This window comes from Oryza glaberrima, chromosome 2 (assembly GCF_000147395.1).
Source record: "Oryza glaberrima chromosome 2, OglaRS2, whole genome shotgun sequence".
Classification (NCBI taxonomy): Eukaryota; Viridiplantae; Streptophyta; class Magnoliopsida; order Poales; family Poaceae; genus Oryza; species Oryza glaberrima.
In genome coordinates this window covers 20945701-20962503 of record NC_068327.1, presented here as the reverse complement: position 1 = coordinate 20962503, position 16803 = coordinate 20945701, and the positions used below count along the sequence as shown (strand labels likewise).

The window sequence follows — 16803 nt, the reverse complement described above, 5'->3', positions numbered from 1 at the left end:
AAAACTGGGAGGTATATGGTATATGTACGGATTACTTTTTTTAAAAAAAAACACGGTACAAACGCAGGCCCTCACAACGTGCGGGGACTCATTCCTACGAATGCAAAAAAAAAACATACTCTATTTTTATGAGCATCATCGAAATACTGGATCGGCATATTTAAGAAATCACCACATACATCTTACTGTTGATGGATATATCGTCTACTACTAAATGAATAATTAGTCGTAAATAGAAACAACCGTGTTAAGTCAAAGTGTATGACCTAAACCTAATCGGTTCTAAAAACAAAAAACCTAACCGGGGGTTGAGTTAACTTTAAAAACGATACAGAAACATGACAGCAAGGATTATAGTGGTAAATAGTATGCCATATACAATATCAAGCAAAATGTAGGTGTTTTACGATGCTCTTTACAGCTAGGAGAATCAATCAATATCCTTTTTCTTAATTTAATACCTTTTTCTTAATTTAATATTGATCATATCTATTTACGTTGCCACTTAACTACTGATAGTTTCTTCTACTGGTAATAAAACTCATGAAAATCTAATGATAGTAAAATACGACCGATAAAGATCACCTATACTCAGTACCAAAAATAGAAGTTCTCAATACGTATAAATCTGAGCCTATTATAGATGGGCTTGGTCAACACCTAAGGTTTCACACGTAAAACGGAACGATCAATCGACGCATGATTAATGAAGTATTGGTTAAAAAACTTTAAAAATAAATTAATATGATTTTTAAAAGTAACTTTTCTATATATTGTTTTTGAAAAGAAAACATACTGTTTAATAGTTTGAGAAGCGTACGTGTGAAAAACAAGATATAGAAGTTGGGAAATTGTTCAAAAGAACACAACCATCAACTTCTTCGCTAAAAAGATCAGATAATTTGTAACATTAGCTTTTTAATACCATACTTTGAAACTTGCATCCATTTTCATATTCACTGCATATACAAAGACTCCCTACCTTATCTTTACTTAAGGGGATTCAAAGACAGATTTGGAAAAAATAGATGGTTTTATTTTCTCTCTGCTTACTACTACAAATAAGAAGATATGACTGAAATTATTGGCCCAATGTTCCCAAACGGCAAAAATAGGGAAAACATAGAGATAAGTCCATATTCAATGCCGGATAAGTTTATGGTTTAATTGCCTTCCTATCACAGATTGATTAGATACTATTCAAAATCTTATTTGTATTATTTTTCCAACTCCATTTTCTCGTCGGGCCTTCCTTTTATTTTTAGCCTAACTAAGTGGTTAGGAAGGAATTTGGTCAAGGGAGGAGTTGGGAGATTTCTTCAAACACGCTATGCGCCGCACGTGTGGGATGAATTTAAGAAGGCCGCGCAACATAGGCCTCACGGCCTAAACAGGTGTTGTGTCTTTTCTTTTTCTTTTCTTTTATCTATTTCCAAATGCATATGTACACGTGTAAAGTTTTTACATCGATGGTCCATGTGAAATGTTTTTATACCAGAAGTATTTATATCAAAAGTTTTTGTGCACACATAGTTCCTTCTGTAATGTTTCTACATCGATATATTTTTAGAGTAAATTTCACAAAACTTTAAATGATGTATCACAAAAACTACAAATTTAACAACAAAATTATCACAAAATTACATATTTAAGGTGTAATATTACAAAAATACAAATTTAATAACAAAGTTATCAAAAACTACATGTTTAACATCAATTTAATCACAAAACTTGAACATTGGCATCTCAAAAACATAAAATTATTTGAACCCTAAAATCTATAGTTTTGTGATAATTTTATTATTAATTAAAAATATATAGTTACGATATTTAACCTTAAACCTATAATTTTGTGATAATTTTATTCTTAAATCTATAATTTTGTAATATTCTGGTTAAAGTACCTATAGTTTTATGAAATTTACTAAATATTTTATATCAAGGCTCACGAGTGAAACAAGCCATCCTGTAAATTGCTTCCGTCCACCGAATTTCAAATCTAAACTCCAAACCCACAATCGGAACACGCAAACACGACAACCCAATCGAAAACCAACCTCGCAGGCGCGCTCGCCCGTGCACACATGCCTGACACAAAGCGAAGCAGTCCTTGAGTTATACAGAAAAGAGAGAAAGAAACAACTTCTAAAATCCAAACGAGTTTTTAAATTCGTAAACAGAGAGCCCAAGAAGGCTGGGAAGAAGCCCACGGGCCTCGAGGCAGGAATAGGAGGACAGGTGTCAAACGGGAGGCGCCCTTTAATTCGAACGTTACCGTTTCCTTTCGATTCACACCAAATTTATTCCTTTTTTTATTTTTTATTTCATTTTTATCTCTCTCTCTCTCTCTCTCTTCCCCTCGCGGCTCGCGCTCCCATTCACTGCTCTCCCCTCTCCCGGCCGTTGGAGCTCTCTCGATTCGCCAACGCCGCCGCACTAACTCCTCCTCCTCCTCCTCCTCCGCTCCGATCGGGTTCGTCCTCGAGCAGGTTGGTGAGGCCTCCGCGTCGATCGATCGATCGATCGATCCGTGCTTAGTACGCTTCCGCTTCTTCTTGATTTGTCCCTGCTTAGTACTCCTCCGATTCTTGATGGTTTTCGTTTGGTGCGATGCCGGACGAGGGTACAGCGGGTGGGGTTTTTGCGGTGTTAGATTGGTGATTGGTTTCTGTCTGGTGGTGTGGCCGTGCACGCTCGCGCCCGCGCGCTGTGTTCTTGGCTAGCTCTAGCTGTGGTTAGCTTTGCTCCCTGCTGCATTGGGGGAGTTTCTTGGGTTCTTGTTTGTGCAGGGATCGAGCGGGGTGGGGGGGGGGTTGATGGCTTGGTTTCGCGAATGTTCGTCGCGAGGTGCGCGCGGATACTGTTTTGCTTGCGAGAGTTCATCGTTTTCTTCGTTTGTTTACTTGTGTCTGGTCGTGTTCTTGCTCGGTTTGCTATGTGAGAGGGTTTGATGGGAGCTCGATCTGAATATTCTTTGCTGGTTCTGAATTAGGTTGTTGCTGGTTTCCGAATTAGGTTGCTGTTTCCAGATTTATTGCAAAAGATCTCCATTTGTAGTTGGTTTTGGTTTCTACGTGTTTGCGGAATTGCGGAGAAGAAAAACAGTGGGCTTCGTTATCTTGAATGGCCTGTGACATCGGTTGTGTTCTTGGATTGGTTTCATGTAGACAGACATAATATACAGTATAATGTTAGATTCCGCTGCTGCATTTTTGTCAAATGTTGTTCTTGTGGATTATAGGTTTCTGTTTGCTTACCCACAACCACGAATCTTGTGAGTTCTGCTCATGTTTCTGGTTTATCTAACTCTGCAGATATATTGGAGAGGCAGCAGCGTTGAGTATAGTTTATCAGTGGATTCTTCTTCTGCTGAGGCTGGCCAGGTGATAAACAAGAAGGGAAGAAATGGCTGCAGAGGTTGGGCAGAGATTCTGCAGTGGGTGGTCATACTCGGATGTGCCTTACAACGACCACCACGCACAGACAGTATGTTCTACTCACCTCCAATTGCTCACTAGAATTACCAAATGAAAAACCAATTTTGCATAGCTCCCGAATAAGTTACTGTCTTACATTTCAGATGAGAGCTTAATGACATGGTTTGATAACTTTTTGTGGTTTCTTGTTTTCACAATGCTCGATAGTGGTTTCTTGTTGTGTGCTGTACTGCTGTTATGGTAAAAAGGTTTACGAAATCCTGATTTTTCGTTACGCGTGATCTTGTTGGTGTTCAGGATGCTTCAGTTCAGCAAATGGTACTTGATCATGGCTCGGTATCATTCGGTAGGTTTGCTGCAGAGTCCTTGTCATGGGAGAAAAGGTCGGTATTCGACCATAACAGACGTCAAGAGGAGCTAAGCAATCTCACAATGCCTGGTTTGGTTGCACAAAAGAAGGCATTCTTTGAAGAATATTACAAGAGGGCCAGGCTTTTGAAGGCTCAGGAGGAGGTCAACCAGACTGAAGCCACATCGGAAGAGGGGACTGATCACTATGATGCTAATGGCCATAACATCCAGGAACATAAATTACCTGCAGTTAGTTCTGAAGATCCAGTGGCTAGCGCTCCAAGCTCTAGTTTTGAACCTTCCACTGGAGTGAGCTCATCAGGAGAAAAGAAATGCCAAGACCCTCATGGGCTAGGGTACTTGACATTTAATCCTTTGTTTTCTCAGATAACAGGATCGCAAAATATTCAGCTGGAGGGTCCTGTCTCTGATCAAATGCATCACGCTGAAGGAGATTTTCCATGTGCCACACACACAAATACCAGAGATGTACTCAACCATGAACCTTTGGAGAGAAAGGTTCTTGCACCAAAGCATATTGTGTCAAATGATAATGGAGAAAATGTTGCCGTGTCAAGGATTGTCTTGCCAATAGCAAGTCTGCAACGGGAACATCTGAAAATTGATCTTGAGAGGCAGGAACCAAGGAAGAATGCTCTAATCAGTAGTATGCCAACAAAGAGTTCCAAGGTAATTGAATAATACTTCACAATGATGGAGCTATATGTCCATTATGGGAGTATTACTGACAAGATATATTAGAACAGTACTGCTTTTCTAGTTGCTTCTGTCATAGATGCTTTGAAATCTAAAGAATCAAAATAGAAGTAAACAAACTTCATCACAAGGTTAGAAAAAAACTTCTGTAGATTAGAATTTTTCGTGCATCGAAGATACTGATAGTGTTCATGGATATTTTAGTTTGTCTTCTCTTCTTACTTCAAATACATTGCCTTCCAAACTTAACATGCTTTGTTCCGTACAACCTCAAATCAAATGTGTGAATGAGCAAAACCGCTTCAAGAAGTACAGAAGAAAATTATTATAGCATAGATTTAACCTGTATGTTGATTGATTTAATGATGTTACTTCAAACTGAACTTTGGAATCTGATTTCACCTTTACCTGTTCTTGTTTGCATCTTCTCAGGAACCATCAACTTCTGTTATCCACATCCCAAGGATTGATTCAAGAAGAAATTCAGAGAACAGGAACTCTTTAGAGTTGAAGGATCCATTCCACAAAAGAGTCGAGATGAAATTGCGTGCTCTATCTGATAGGATGAATGCTGATAAAGCAACAGCATCTTCTAGATCAGTTTTTCATCAGCATGCTGAAAGAGCTGTGACATCTTCTAGATCTTCTATGACATCATGTAGATCTTCTACATATCAAAATGGTGATAGAGTTGCGACATCTTCCAGATCTGCATTGGGTCAGAATGCTGATAGAGTTCATGCGTCTTCTAAATCAGCACAACAAGCTTCTCGTCGATCTCTTAGAGAACCACATGGTGCAGCTTCCCTTCCTCGTGCAGTTGTCAACAAAGGATCACATGTCTCTCATGTTGCTCTCAGCAATAGTACTACTCAGAAGTTTGTTACTAGTCACCCTAAACACTCGGTGATGCCCAATTCATCTCAAAGTGCAAGTACCTTACATACTACTCAGGTAGGTTTTCCCTCCAAATTAAGTCTTAATTTGTCCTTCGAACACATGTATATTTTTGTTTTTTTTACCAGATTTAGGATTTTGAATTGTCTGTCCAAACTGTTACGGTGCTCTATTAACAAATACAACTTCGATCATTTGCTTCTATGTATTGATGATAACATTCACCTTTTCAAAGTATCAGGAAGCTAACGAATTTATAAGCTCAATATTTACAGTGCAAATTAAACATTTGTAATAGATTAACTATATTTGGCAGGTCTCGTTGAAAAGATCAGCAGGTGTTAGCTCTGTAAACAACAGACCGCAGAATAAAAGGTATTTAATTCTTTTTTGTGTTCAACATATACAGTGGAAGTCCTGGAAGAATGTTGTTGAAACTCCTGTACTTGTTTGATCTGATGGTCAGGAAACAGCTTAGCACACCGTCAACATGGGATGAAAATAAGCTGAACAGAGGATACGCACGCACATCTGCACCCTCAAGTGCAAGGTCTATATCTCTATCTTGTTATAGTGGTCTTGATGTGTTGTAAATAAAAATATATGATCTAAACTGTATTGTTCTTTTGTGCAGAAGTAGCTCCGTTGGCATTCTTCCGTACAAAACTGCGAAGGCACCAAAGATTTCAAATGGGAATAATGTTGTGGTCAAGGTAGAAATGGTACCCATGATGGTTAATATGATTAGTGGGATGAAGCACATAGCTTTTACTGTTTAGTGTTTTACCAGTTTCTACTGTTCTCACCACTACCTTATAATGTGGGCAGCAGACTGAAATGATGCAGAAGTCAAGAAATGGAAGCCATCCTGCTGGAGGAAGGAATGTCCAGCCAAAGAATGTTGTAAGCTGCAATGAGCAAAAGAGAAAGGTTCGATATCTTATTATTAGACAATTCCCTCATGCTAACCTCACACTAACTATGTCAGTAGCAGTCGAGAATTAGCATTTTCTATTTCACTAATCTATCAGTGGTGCCTCTAATTTCCATGTGCATGGGTTGATCGCTAGCCCGTTACTTGTTTGTACGCACATTAAAATTATATCTAGTTGAACATGTTCTTTTGACTTTTGTTTGAGTGATATTATTTTATGCGGCTGAAAAATAACCAAGTTTGCTGCACTAATCTTGTACAGGTAACCCCATTACAGGCTAGTAGTCTGTCATCCAGCACAAGGAACAATCAGGCAAGCGGTCCATCGATGAGTAAGAGCAAGCCAAGGTCATGCCCGTTTTACAAATCGCCAAAATATGTCCAAATGCTGCTTAATCACTCAATTAACATATGATTGATCACTCCACAGAAAGCCCCATGAACTTTTTTGACTGCCAATCCTAAACTCATACTCCCTCCATCCCAAAAAAAGACAAACCCTGGTTTTCGTGTCCAACGTTTGACCGTCCGTCTTATTTAAAAAAATTATGAAAAAAATTAAAAAGATAAGTCACGCATAAAGTATTAATCATGTTTTATCATCTAACAGCAATGAAAATACTAATTATAAAAAAATTTCATATAAGACGGACAGTTAAACGTTGGCACGGAAACCCAGGGTTTGTCTTTTTTTGGAACGGAGGGAGTACATAAACAGCCTCTGAACATCTCTACCCTTATAACAAATCTCAGTGCCATATATTTGATCATTGATGCTATCCTCTCCAAAATTGTCACGGAATGACGGTTCTTCGTGGTCTGATTCTGCAGACAGGAGAGGCCAAGATGGCGATGACGAAAACGAAGACGATCTTGTCGGAACAATCAGCTCGGTGCAGAAGTGCAGATGCGGATGATTTCCTGGATCAGCTTCGGAGCTGCACTTCTTGGATCAGTTTCACTGTTTCAGACTCTTAGACACACGGCCGTTCTTCTTGGCTAATGGCTGGTGCAGGGCAAACGAAAGTTTGGAGGCAACACGAGCAGGGTTAGGGAATTCTTTTTTACCGGACATAGTTGCTAGTAGTTGCTACTGTATTTTGATTGGTTCTGTGACTTCTGTCAATGTCAAAACAACATCCATAATTCAATTATGATTTATAAGTAAGAAGAAGGGGGCGGCTTATTGCCCTAAATATATTGCGATTTGATTTCTCCACTGTTTTGTCGGCAAATTGTTATACTGCCGAAATGTTTGATTTGTTCTTCCGCTGAAAGCGAAACGCCGGTCTGTGTGAGTGCGTGTACTCCATCGATTCTTGTGCCATTGTGTGGAAAAAAGAAGAAAACAGCTACTCCCTCCGTCCCATAATATAACAATCTAGTACTGGATGGGACATTTCATAATACAACGAATCTGGATAGAAGGGTGTCTAGATTCATTGTACTATGAAATGTCTTATACAGTGCTAGGTTGCTATATTATGAGACGGAGGAAGTAGGGGTAGTATACTAGCTTTGCCGTTGACGAAAGGGGGCCCATGGTTCGCTAATTTTTGAATTTTCAGATGCCGATTTGGTTTGACAGTCATGAAAACTATACGACTTTACCTTGAAATTTTTATGGTTGCCACGAAGCATACTTCCTCCGTATTCGTAAATAAAATCGTTTAGGACAATTTTTAAATTAAATCTTGAAAATATAAATCATAAATAACTCTTAAGTTGTAAAAATTATATGAATATATTTGTTTTGAAAAATACTTTTATAAAAATATACATATCTCTTTTCAATAAATAATTTTATAAAAATAAAAATTTAAAGTTGTGTTTTAGAGACGGTGTTGTTGTTCAAAACGATTTTATTTACGAGGGAGGGAGTATAGCGAAATATTTTAGTAAGAGAGAGAAATAGAGGGAGGGCTCCACGTGTCAGAGGCGGCACCATGTCGGCTTGTATGTCTACCGTTCTGTACGTAGGAGTACTAGATTTTTTTTTCCGTTACGTAAATCGGGCCTCGCGTATTCGCACTGTCCTTTCCCCTCGGTCTACCGGTCCTCTGACAACTGGGCCCCACGCGTGGAGCGAACCCTCTGGGCCCACCCGTCAGTGACACCACGTACACGAGACGTGTCGCGTAGCCCTCCCACGTGTTCGCCTCGCCCTTCCCCCTCGTGACCCTGGGACTACTACACCCTTCCGGTCACTGCGCGGTGGGCCCAGACTCCCCCCCCCCCCCCCCCCCCCCTCTTTCCCTTTTTCTAAGACTCCACCGGAGGCGAAGGGCGCCACCACCGCCGCGACGGCCATGGACGACGACGCCGCCTCGGAGATCAGCGACTGGGAGGTGCTCTCCGCCGCCTCCGCCCACGGCGGCGGCGGCGAAGACGACGGGGAGGACTTCGTGGTGCTCGTGCCCGGCGAGGGCGGCGGAGGCGGGGACGTCCTGCACGACCACTTCGCCCTCGTCGCCCCCTCCGACGTCGACGGGTTCCCCGGCGAGGAGGGCTCGTGGTCGGGGCTCCTCTCCGACCCCGGCGACAAAGGGAAGGGGGAAGGGTTTGATTCGGTTCCGGAAGGGAGATTGGATCCTCTTGTTGAGGAGGATTGGAGCGAGGAGCGGTTGCGATTCGGTGGCGGGGTTGAGGAGGCGAGCGGAGAACCCTCGGTTCTTGCCGCTGCCTCGCCATGCGGAGAGGTGAGGCGAGAGGAGGCGGCTCAGCGGGAGATTGAGCAGGGGAAGGAAGCGGATGGGACGGGAGAGGATTTGGATCCTGACGTAATTGTGGTTGCAGAATTATCCCGACTCGAATCACCGGAGAATTCCGATGTGCAACTGGAAGTGGAAGATGGAGGAAGCTCACTTCCTGAAGCTTCTGAAATAGGTGATGCATTGGGGTTTGTCCAAGAGGCGCTGGTGCAATGGAAGAGTGGTGATGTCACATCCGGCTGCGGTGAACCGGAAGGCGAAGCGAAGGATGGTTCTTTGCCTCTGGCACAATCCCCGGTTGCTGGAGAAATCTCACTCGCTGAAGCTGCTGCGGTAGGCGATGCGATGGGGGCTGTCGACAGCGGTAATGCCGCTTCCGGTTGCGGTGAACAGGATGGTGAGGCACAGGATGGCTCTTCCTTGCCTCTGGCGCGAGCCCCGGGTGCCGATGGAGGAGAGAAGCAGGTGGTTGTGTGGTGGAGGCTGCCGTTCAGGCTGCTGCAATGCTGTGCTTGGAAGGTGAAGCCGATTTGGTCCTTCTCCATTGCCGCCGCATTGCTGGGGCTATTCGTGCTGGGGAGGAGGATGTACAGGATGAGGCGCAAGGCCCGGGGACTTCCCCATATTAAGATTGCATTTGATGATAAGGTGAGCTCTTTGCTAATTGACACTATATTACTATTCTATTGTATGAATACATGTCTCTGCACTCGATTAATGGACTTCGTAGTTGCTATTGGTTTAATCATACGGATGAATGTTTGCACTAGATTACTACACTTGCACGCACTAGTTACGTTTATATGGATCGGAAAGCTTAATGTTGTGATCTCTGTCTCAAGCAATCTCATGCTGTTCATGTGAAATGTTTTCAATCAGCACACAAGTCCAGCTTCATGTATGCCATCAAATCACATAAATCATGATAGTTTAATTTCAAAAGGGACCATGACTTTTTTAAAAAACATATGGCTCCAACATATTATGGAGATTTTTGTCAAATGTGACTTACTACTTGATCCCTTATTCTTCAGAATCTGATAAATTGTGTTGGTATGATTTCACTGATCACCATTAAGTGATAATGTTGACAAGGTTTATGACCTGATGACTATTTTAGCATAGCTTGTCACCTCATATCCCCTTTATCTGTTTTAAACAACTTCCCTTGTTGTTTTGGGTTTAGAGTGTTGGAGTTGAAAATCGATCTGACTTGAACTTGTACAATTAAGTGGTTTTGGTTCACTCATGTTTGCATGATTTTTCCCCTTCAGTACAAGTTGCCTTGAGATTCCATATGGTACTAAAACTAACACGACAAAGTAGCCACCCTTTGACCATGACTAGCTAAAACTTGTACTGTATTATGCAATTAAATGGGTTTGAATTAGGGGTATATTTACTGTTTAGTCATAGGAGTTCTATGCCAAGCCAGGACAAAGAGTAGAATTACTGTTTGCTGAAAATCAGCATAGGCATATAGAAGAGGCTTGCACAGTTGCACCTGCAAATTAAAAGGAGATACATAGCACCTATCCACCGGCCCACGAAGCACATGCATGCATAAACCCATCCATGTTATGATGGAGATATTGGAAGGTTAATAGCGCTGCTTTTGGTCCCTGTCAAAATGACGCGTCATCCTTTTCAGATGTGAAGAAATGACAAAGGCACAATTTAATATTGGAGAAATACTATATTTCTAAAAGAAAGAAATGGCTCACAACTAAGTGGTGTTTGTTCAGCTGTCTGTTGCATTTTTTTCAACTGCTAATCAATGACAGTTTCAGTGCTCTCTTGCAGTCAATGCCAATGTTTGCGCTAATACCACTATTACTTTGTCAGATTATATCTACATCTTTTTTTTTATCTTTTCCTTTCTTTTGAGCCCTGAAGTGTCTAACCATGTCGTATGTTTGTTGGTGGTGAACAATACAGAGAGCCTCTCAGTTTGCAGACCGTACAGCTCGTCTCAACGAAGCCTTCTTTGTGGCAAGACATATACCTATGCTGAGGACTTCTTCTGGTGCTGTGTTCCCATGGTCAATGGTTCAATAAAAGATGAACCAGCCTACACAAACCTTCATAAAAGGAAGATAATGTGTTACCTAGTTAGCAGCAGATCTGCATGAGGAACACTAGTAAGAGCAAGAGCATCTGAGTTGGTATTTGCCCCGATATTTTTCTCGTCGGGGCACCAATGTATGTCGATGCCTGAGATAGTAGATGTTCCTTTTGATTTCTAAGCTGCCATACCACATCTTGTTTATTTTGTCCCCCCCCCCCCCCCCCCCCTCTTTTTTTTTTACCCATTTGCCTTGTTATTAGGTCAAGTTCTGAAGTGTCAGTGTAGCCCTGGACTTTTGTCAGTTGCTCTGTATGTGTTTATTATAGTGTTACAGTTCTCCCACCATCAATCCAGTGAAAGCTAAATTCTTCAGATCTATATGCACTTTACATCTTTTGTGCAATGGTGTGATGACCATTTGTCACCATGAATGCAAGACAGCTGTGCTTACCTCTGGATTCTATATTTTGCATGATCAGATTTCAGCTTGATGAGCTATAATGTAACATGAGGCCGGCAAGAACAGGGCGTTGTAAAATTGTCAGGAATTCATGTGCATTTCTACTTTGTGACCTTCAGACTGCCTGCAGGTTGACCACAGCACAGCTCTCTACTTGTACATTCCTCTGCAGTCATTCGTGAAGTAACATGGAGATGGAGTTATGCTTCGCATCTTAATACTGGATACAGACATATACAGTACAATAACAGCATCTGCTAGGAGAAGAAAAGGAAATCAGCAAGCCAGGTAGACGTAGTATGACTGCTCATCTGGTTTCCAATATGAAGTTGCAAGCTTGGGCTGCATTTCGTCAGGAATGGCTGCGAGATTACTCGTTAACCGGCTGTTCCACTCTCTCTTATTCCCAAACGCTCATTCTGCTTGCACGCCCAGTACCTGCATGTGGCTGCACCAGATATTTTTCCTTTAGGCAAAAATATATGCGAAGCACCAAATTTATTTCCTTCCATAAGGAGATTTCAAGTATCATTACGATTGTCACAACTTAGTTTGAACAACTAGCATCACCTGAACAGTACAAATTTAGCATTGTGGGGGATCATAGGCTCATGATAACCCTACTAACTCTATTTCAAAACCATTTTAAATGGTTTAAATATATGACGCTATTAACTTTTAGATATGACGTTTGAATGTTCTTATTATCAAAAAATTGTGCAAGTATCCTTTATTTTGTTGTGACTTGTTTATAATCAAAGGTACTTTAAGCGTAACTTGTATTTTTTTGCATAATTGCACCAATTTTGTAAATAAAACAAATAGTCAAACATCATATATTTCAAAACAGAGGGAGTCAACAAAATAAGCATACGGTTAACGAGAGATATATTTGTCAAATGGATAATTTGAACTTTATCTGAGTACTTAATTTATTCAAATTAAAGCAAATATAAAAAACATTTACCTTTCCTATCGTATATATGTCATTCCAGTTTGGCAAAGATCATGTCTCTGGTTGGGGCATTCTTTGCTGCATCCGCCGCCCAAGAACAACAAAACCAAAATCTTCCTCCATGTCATCATCATTGGCACTGAATCTCTCAATGTTCAGCAAGGGATTGTTTGGTAGTGCTCTTGCTGAATTTCTGATCGCCGCCTCAGCAGCATTTCCTACTCCAGCCCAAGCAGCAAAACAGTCTATCTTGACAAAAGCTTCCTTGAGGGACAACAGGTGTTGGATACCAAAATCAAAACCACCAGTTGCATAAATGATTTCCAATGCTACAAACTGAAAGCAAAGTCTTTCAAGCCTTGGCATAGCGCCCACTTGAAATTCCAGTCCCTCTGTGAGCAAACAAATAAATTTGAATTCCTTTAAGTGTTCGAAACACTGGTCGCGGATGATGAGTCTTTCTTGTGGAGCTGTTTCTGAGCCTAGCCTGAGAAAGAGAAGGTTAGGTAGCTCACCAAGGATATCCAGATCTCTTTGTGCCGCTCGAAGAACATCGACGTTGATGTAAGATAGGTTGATAAGTGAGCCCAACCAGTTTGGAATCACACTGAGACACTTGTTGGCAACAAATTTTTGCAGGAGAGATGGAGGAGGACACCATAAATCCAGTGAGAAATCTTGCAGAGAACTGTTGTAACCTTGAATGTATATGGACCGGAGACTACATGTTCCCAACCTACCAAGAGATGAGACCAGATTGTTGTTGTAGCTTCTGACATCACCAATCATACCAAAGGATCTCCAAGACATCACTAGTACCCTTAGATTGGATAGTCTACTGAGCTCTTGTAGCGAGGTAATTGAACTCCGACAAACATCAAAAGATGACAGTTGTTGCAAAGATTGCATCTCTCCAATTCCATCTGGCAATTTGATGTTAGAATCGAAAAACAGGTGTACCAACCGTCGAAGTCGAACAACAGCTGCTGGTAATTCTGTTAAATGGCTTAACCTTAAGTCTAATGTCTCCAAATATTTAAGTTCTCCAATCTGTTCAGGGAGCTCACTGATAGGAGTTCTTCTAAGTCCCAAGTATTTCAACTGAGATAGCCTCCCAATATGCTTAAGATGATGGTTCTCCAGTTTCCAGCAATCGTCCATCTCCAACACTCGCAAAACTTTGAACTCTGTGAGAGAAGGCATTTTATTACAATGTCCAAAAATACTAAATGAGCGGGCATGTGATAGAGTTGGCAGCATTGGAACCATGCCACATTCTTCATCGATGTACTGAACAGACAACCGACGAATCTTCCCTGGTGTCATGACAGATGCAGCCTCTGATGTGGAAAATATGGTAACAAAGTTTTCTTGATTTGACTTCGATATTATGAGACTACGAATCATGTCATGGACCCGACAAGACATTGCTTCACCATTGTACTCAATATCTACTGGCTGGGCCATGCTTCTGTTGATGAGCTCGTTAAAGTAATAATACCCTGCTTCTTCTAAATTCCGTCCATGTTCAGGAAAAACAAATCCTTCAGCTATCCATTGCTGCACCAGTATATCTTTTGAAATAATGTAGTCTTCTGGAAACAAACATAAGTACAGCATGCAAGTTTTTAGGTGTTGTGGGAGATGGTTGTAGCTGAGTGATAATATCCAGTTCATTCCTTCAAAACCAATGTGCTTGTCTAGTCCAGATTCCAGAGAGATATTTACACTCTCCCACTGTTCCTTTGTCTGTGCTTTAGTAGCCAACAAAGAAGCTATACTGATTATAGCTAATGGCATACCGCCACACTTTTTCAAAATCTTCTCAGCTACCCCCTTTACATGACTTGGCAAACTATCCTCTGAACCACATATCCTTTTAAAAAATAACCTTCGAGAGGAGGTATTATCAAGGGGTTTAAGATGATAGATATCACAATGACGTGGTGCACAACATGCTCTAGCTATGTCAGTAATACGTGTGGTAACTACTATTCTACTACCACGATTGTTCTCAGGTAAAGCACACCTCAATATTTCCCACACAGAAATACTCCATATATCATCAAGAACAACACAATACCTGCCAAGCAAAACATTGTCAAGGGTGAAATAATTGGTAACAGAGTAACAAAGATTAAAAAAAAATATTGAAGTGGCACATAACCAATAAGGGTGTTAGACAGTAACAACCAAGAACATCACATCCAAACTAGTTGAAAGATCACACTAAATTTTATTCAATCCAAATAAGATATCTGGATGAAATAATGAAAAGCTAGTCATTTTTGAAGTTATTATCAAGATTTCAAACCTCCAAAGCGAAAGATGAATTATTATACAAAGGAACAGACTAATCTCCCTACGTCAAGGTGTATGATGCAATGAACCTTTTTTTGGCGGATATTATCTCTTCAACCATATGTTGCAAGCTAACTTCATTGTGAGTGCTTTAAACTAATGTGTTAACTTGAGTTTTGACTTTTGAATACAACTAGAATGGATATACATACCTGACAAACCTAAGGTATTTTCTGACTTCATGAATGAGTTTACCCTCATCCCATGCAGCTTCGAGACCATTGTACCCAATTCCAGAAAGTATCTCTCTTAAAATCTTCATCATGTCAGGCTTTTGAGAAACAGTGACAAAAGCTCGGCTCTCAAATATCCCCTCAAGATTGTGGTACACCTGGTTAGCAAGAGTTGTCTTGCCCAATCCTCCAGATCCAACAATGGGAACCACCTTCAGTTGCTGTTCAGGGCCACTCACGCCCTCTGTTAGCCACCTGATGAGCTCAATTTTTGGCCCATCAATGCCTACAAGATCAGATGCATCTTTATACAGAGCAGGCAAGCGAGGGTCAACAGTCACCTTGCTAGGTTTGGAGATAGTATCATCAACCTTGTATCTCTTATGCCTCCTGCTAGCCTCCCCAACAAAGGCTCTTATGCCTCGCATCTCCTTGGCAATTTGGTAGTGATTCCTGATTGACGCGATCGATTTGACAATTTGACTTATGAAACTTGGGATGCCATGCAGCTCACATCCGGGCTCATCTTTGAGGTGGACCGCAAACTCGTCGATGTGGTCTTCTATATCATAGGACAGTTCCCGAACCTCCTTCCTCCAGCACTTCACTTGCTCATCAAGCTCATCCTCAACTTCAGACATCTTCTTTAGGAAAGCATGCATGCTCTCTAGCTCAGATTTCACGAAAACAATGTCTCGTTTCACTTCCTCAAGCAACTTGTATTCGAAGGTCAGCAAGTCGGTGAGCTTGCTGAGGACAGAGTCCATTGCACCAAAAGTAGCACTAGCCATGGCATGCTCAGGCAAGAGGCATACATGGAAGTGAAACAAGGTTAGGTTTGAGTAAAGAGGAAGTAGAGGAGGAAGACAGGAAATTCTAGGATGTTGCGCTATGGAAGAACTGTCAAAGTCAACTCATTACCTATCCTAGTCTAAAGACCACACCAAATGCTGATGGTTGTTTGTCTTCATAGAATGATCTCAACACCTACCATGTATGTACAACGTGGAAGTGAAGTGCACATAAAAGATAAAAATTACACTCTCCGTCCCAAAATATAATAACTTTTAGCCCTAAGGATTTGTCCCAAAATATAACAACTTCTCTATCAACATTATCTTCCCAACCAATTACAACCCTCTACCATTCACTTTTCCCACCTACCTCCACTACTCATCCAATCACAACCCTCCACCACTCATTTCTACCTACTTTTTTAATAACCGTGTCCAACTCTAAAACTTCTCGGACGGGTGGAGTACCAGGAATTGATCTATCACTCAAACAGTGCACCAACACACCCAATAAGAAAAAGGAATTGGTCTACACAACGCGTGGACTGATTTTGCTGAGATTGTTTTGGCAGGATGAAAAGGAGCTCTTCCCTCCACTGCTCTCCTGTGGCTAACAAGAAACCAGCGGTGAGGAAATATGATTTATTCCTCCACTACTTCTGCCAGTTGATCAATTTGGACCATCCACAATCCACATAATTTTGCTCTTTTAGTTGCCTAAGGATCATTTTAATTTTACCACTGACCTCCCTTAACTCGTCCACAAGTCACGCCATGAGGCACAACACAAGAACCCAACCGAAAATCACATGATTTATCTGCACCATTTGCTTCCAACTTTTGGAGTATTTTCCAACTTTAGCTTTATTATTATCAGTAACCCACTGATCAATCATGCACTGAAGTTTAAATCGATTTTGTTTCATGACAATGATTTCATCTCAA

The 16803-nt window shown here is 41.1% G+C and overlaps 3 protein-coding genes across 8 annotated transcripts; 2 read left to right on the top strand and 1 right to left on the bottom strand.

Annotated features, from left to right (window-relative positions):
* The first annotated feature begins 2362 nt into the window (after positions 1-2362).
* LOC127761259 (protein WVD2-like 7) lies at positions 2363-7532 on the top strand. Of its 6 annotated transcripts, none has more exons than XM_052285529.1 (10): positions 2363-2489; positions 3315-3486; positions 3735-4478; positions 4938-5459; positions 5719-5777; positions 5869-5952; positions 6037-6115; positions 6234-6332; positions 6599-6684; positions 7168-7532. In XM_052285529.1, exons 2-10 carry the CDS (start codon positions 3406-3408, stop codon positions 7190-7192), a joined length of 1779 nt encoding a protein of 592 aa, XP_052141489.1. In that variant the 5' UTR covers positions 2363-2489; positions 3315-3405; the 3' UTR covers positions 7193-7532. The 6 variants fall into 6 exon arrangements, with proteins under 6 accessions (XP_052141489.1, XP_052141483.1, XP_052141487.1 ...); XM_052285523.1 differs by having other exon boundaries at positions 6231-6332; XM_052285527.1 differs by having other exon boundaries at positions 2363-2493; positions 6231-6332.
* Positions 7533-8589: 1057 nt separating this feature from the next.
* On the top strand, positions 8590-11470 carry LOC127762872 (uncharacterized). Its single transcript, XM_052287400.1, has 2 exons — positions 8590-9695; positions 10986-11470. Exons 1-2 carry the CDS (start codon positions 8646-8648, stop codon positions 11103-11105), a joined length of 1170 nt encoding a protein of 389 aa, XP_052143360.1. The 5' UTR covers positions 8590-8645; the 3' UTR covers positions 11106-11470.
* Positions 11328-16656, bottom strand: LOC127762871 (disease resistance protein RGA5-like). Its single transcript, XM_052287399.1, has 3 exons — positions 15044-16656; positions 12543-14613; positions 11328-12023 (listed from the first exon to the last, which is right to left on the bottom strand). Exons 1-2 carry the CDS (start codon positions 15853-15855, stop codon positions 12582-12584), a joined length of 2844 nt encoding a protein of 947 aa, XP_052143359.1. The 5' UTR covers positions 15856-16656; the 3' UTR covers positions 11328-12023; positions 12543-12581.
* Positions 16657-16803: the final 147 nt, after the last annotated feature.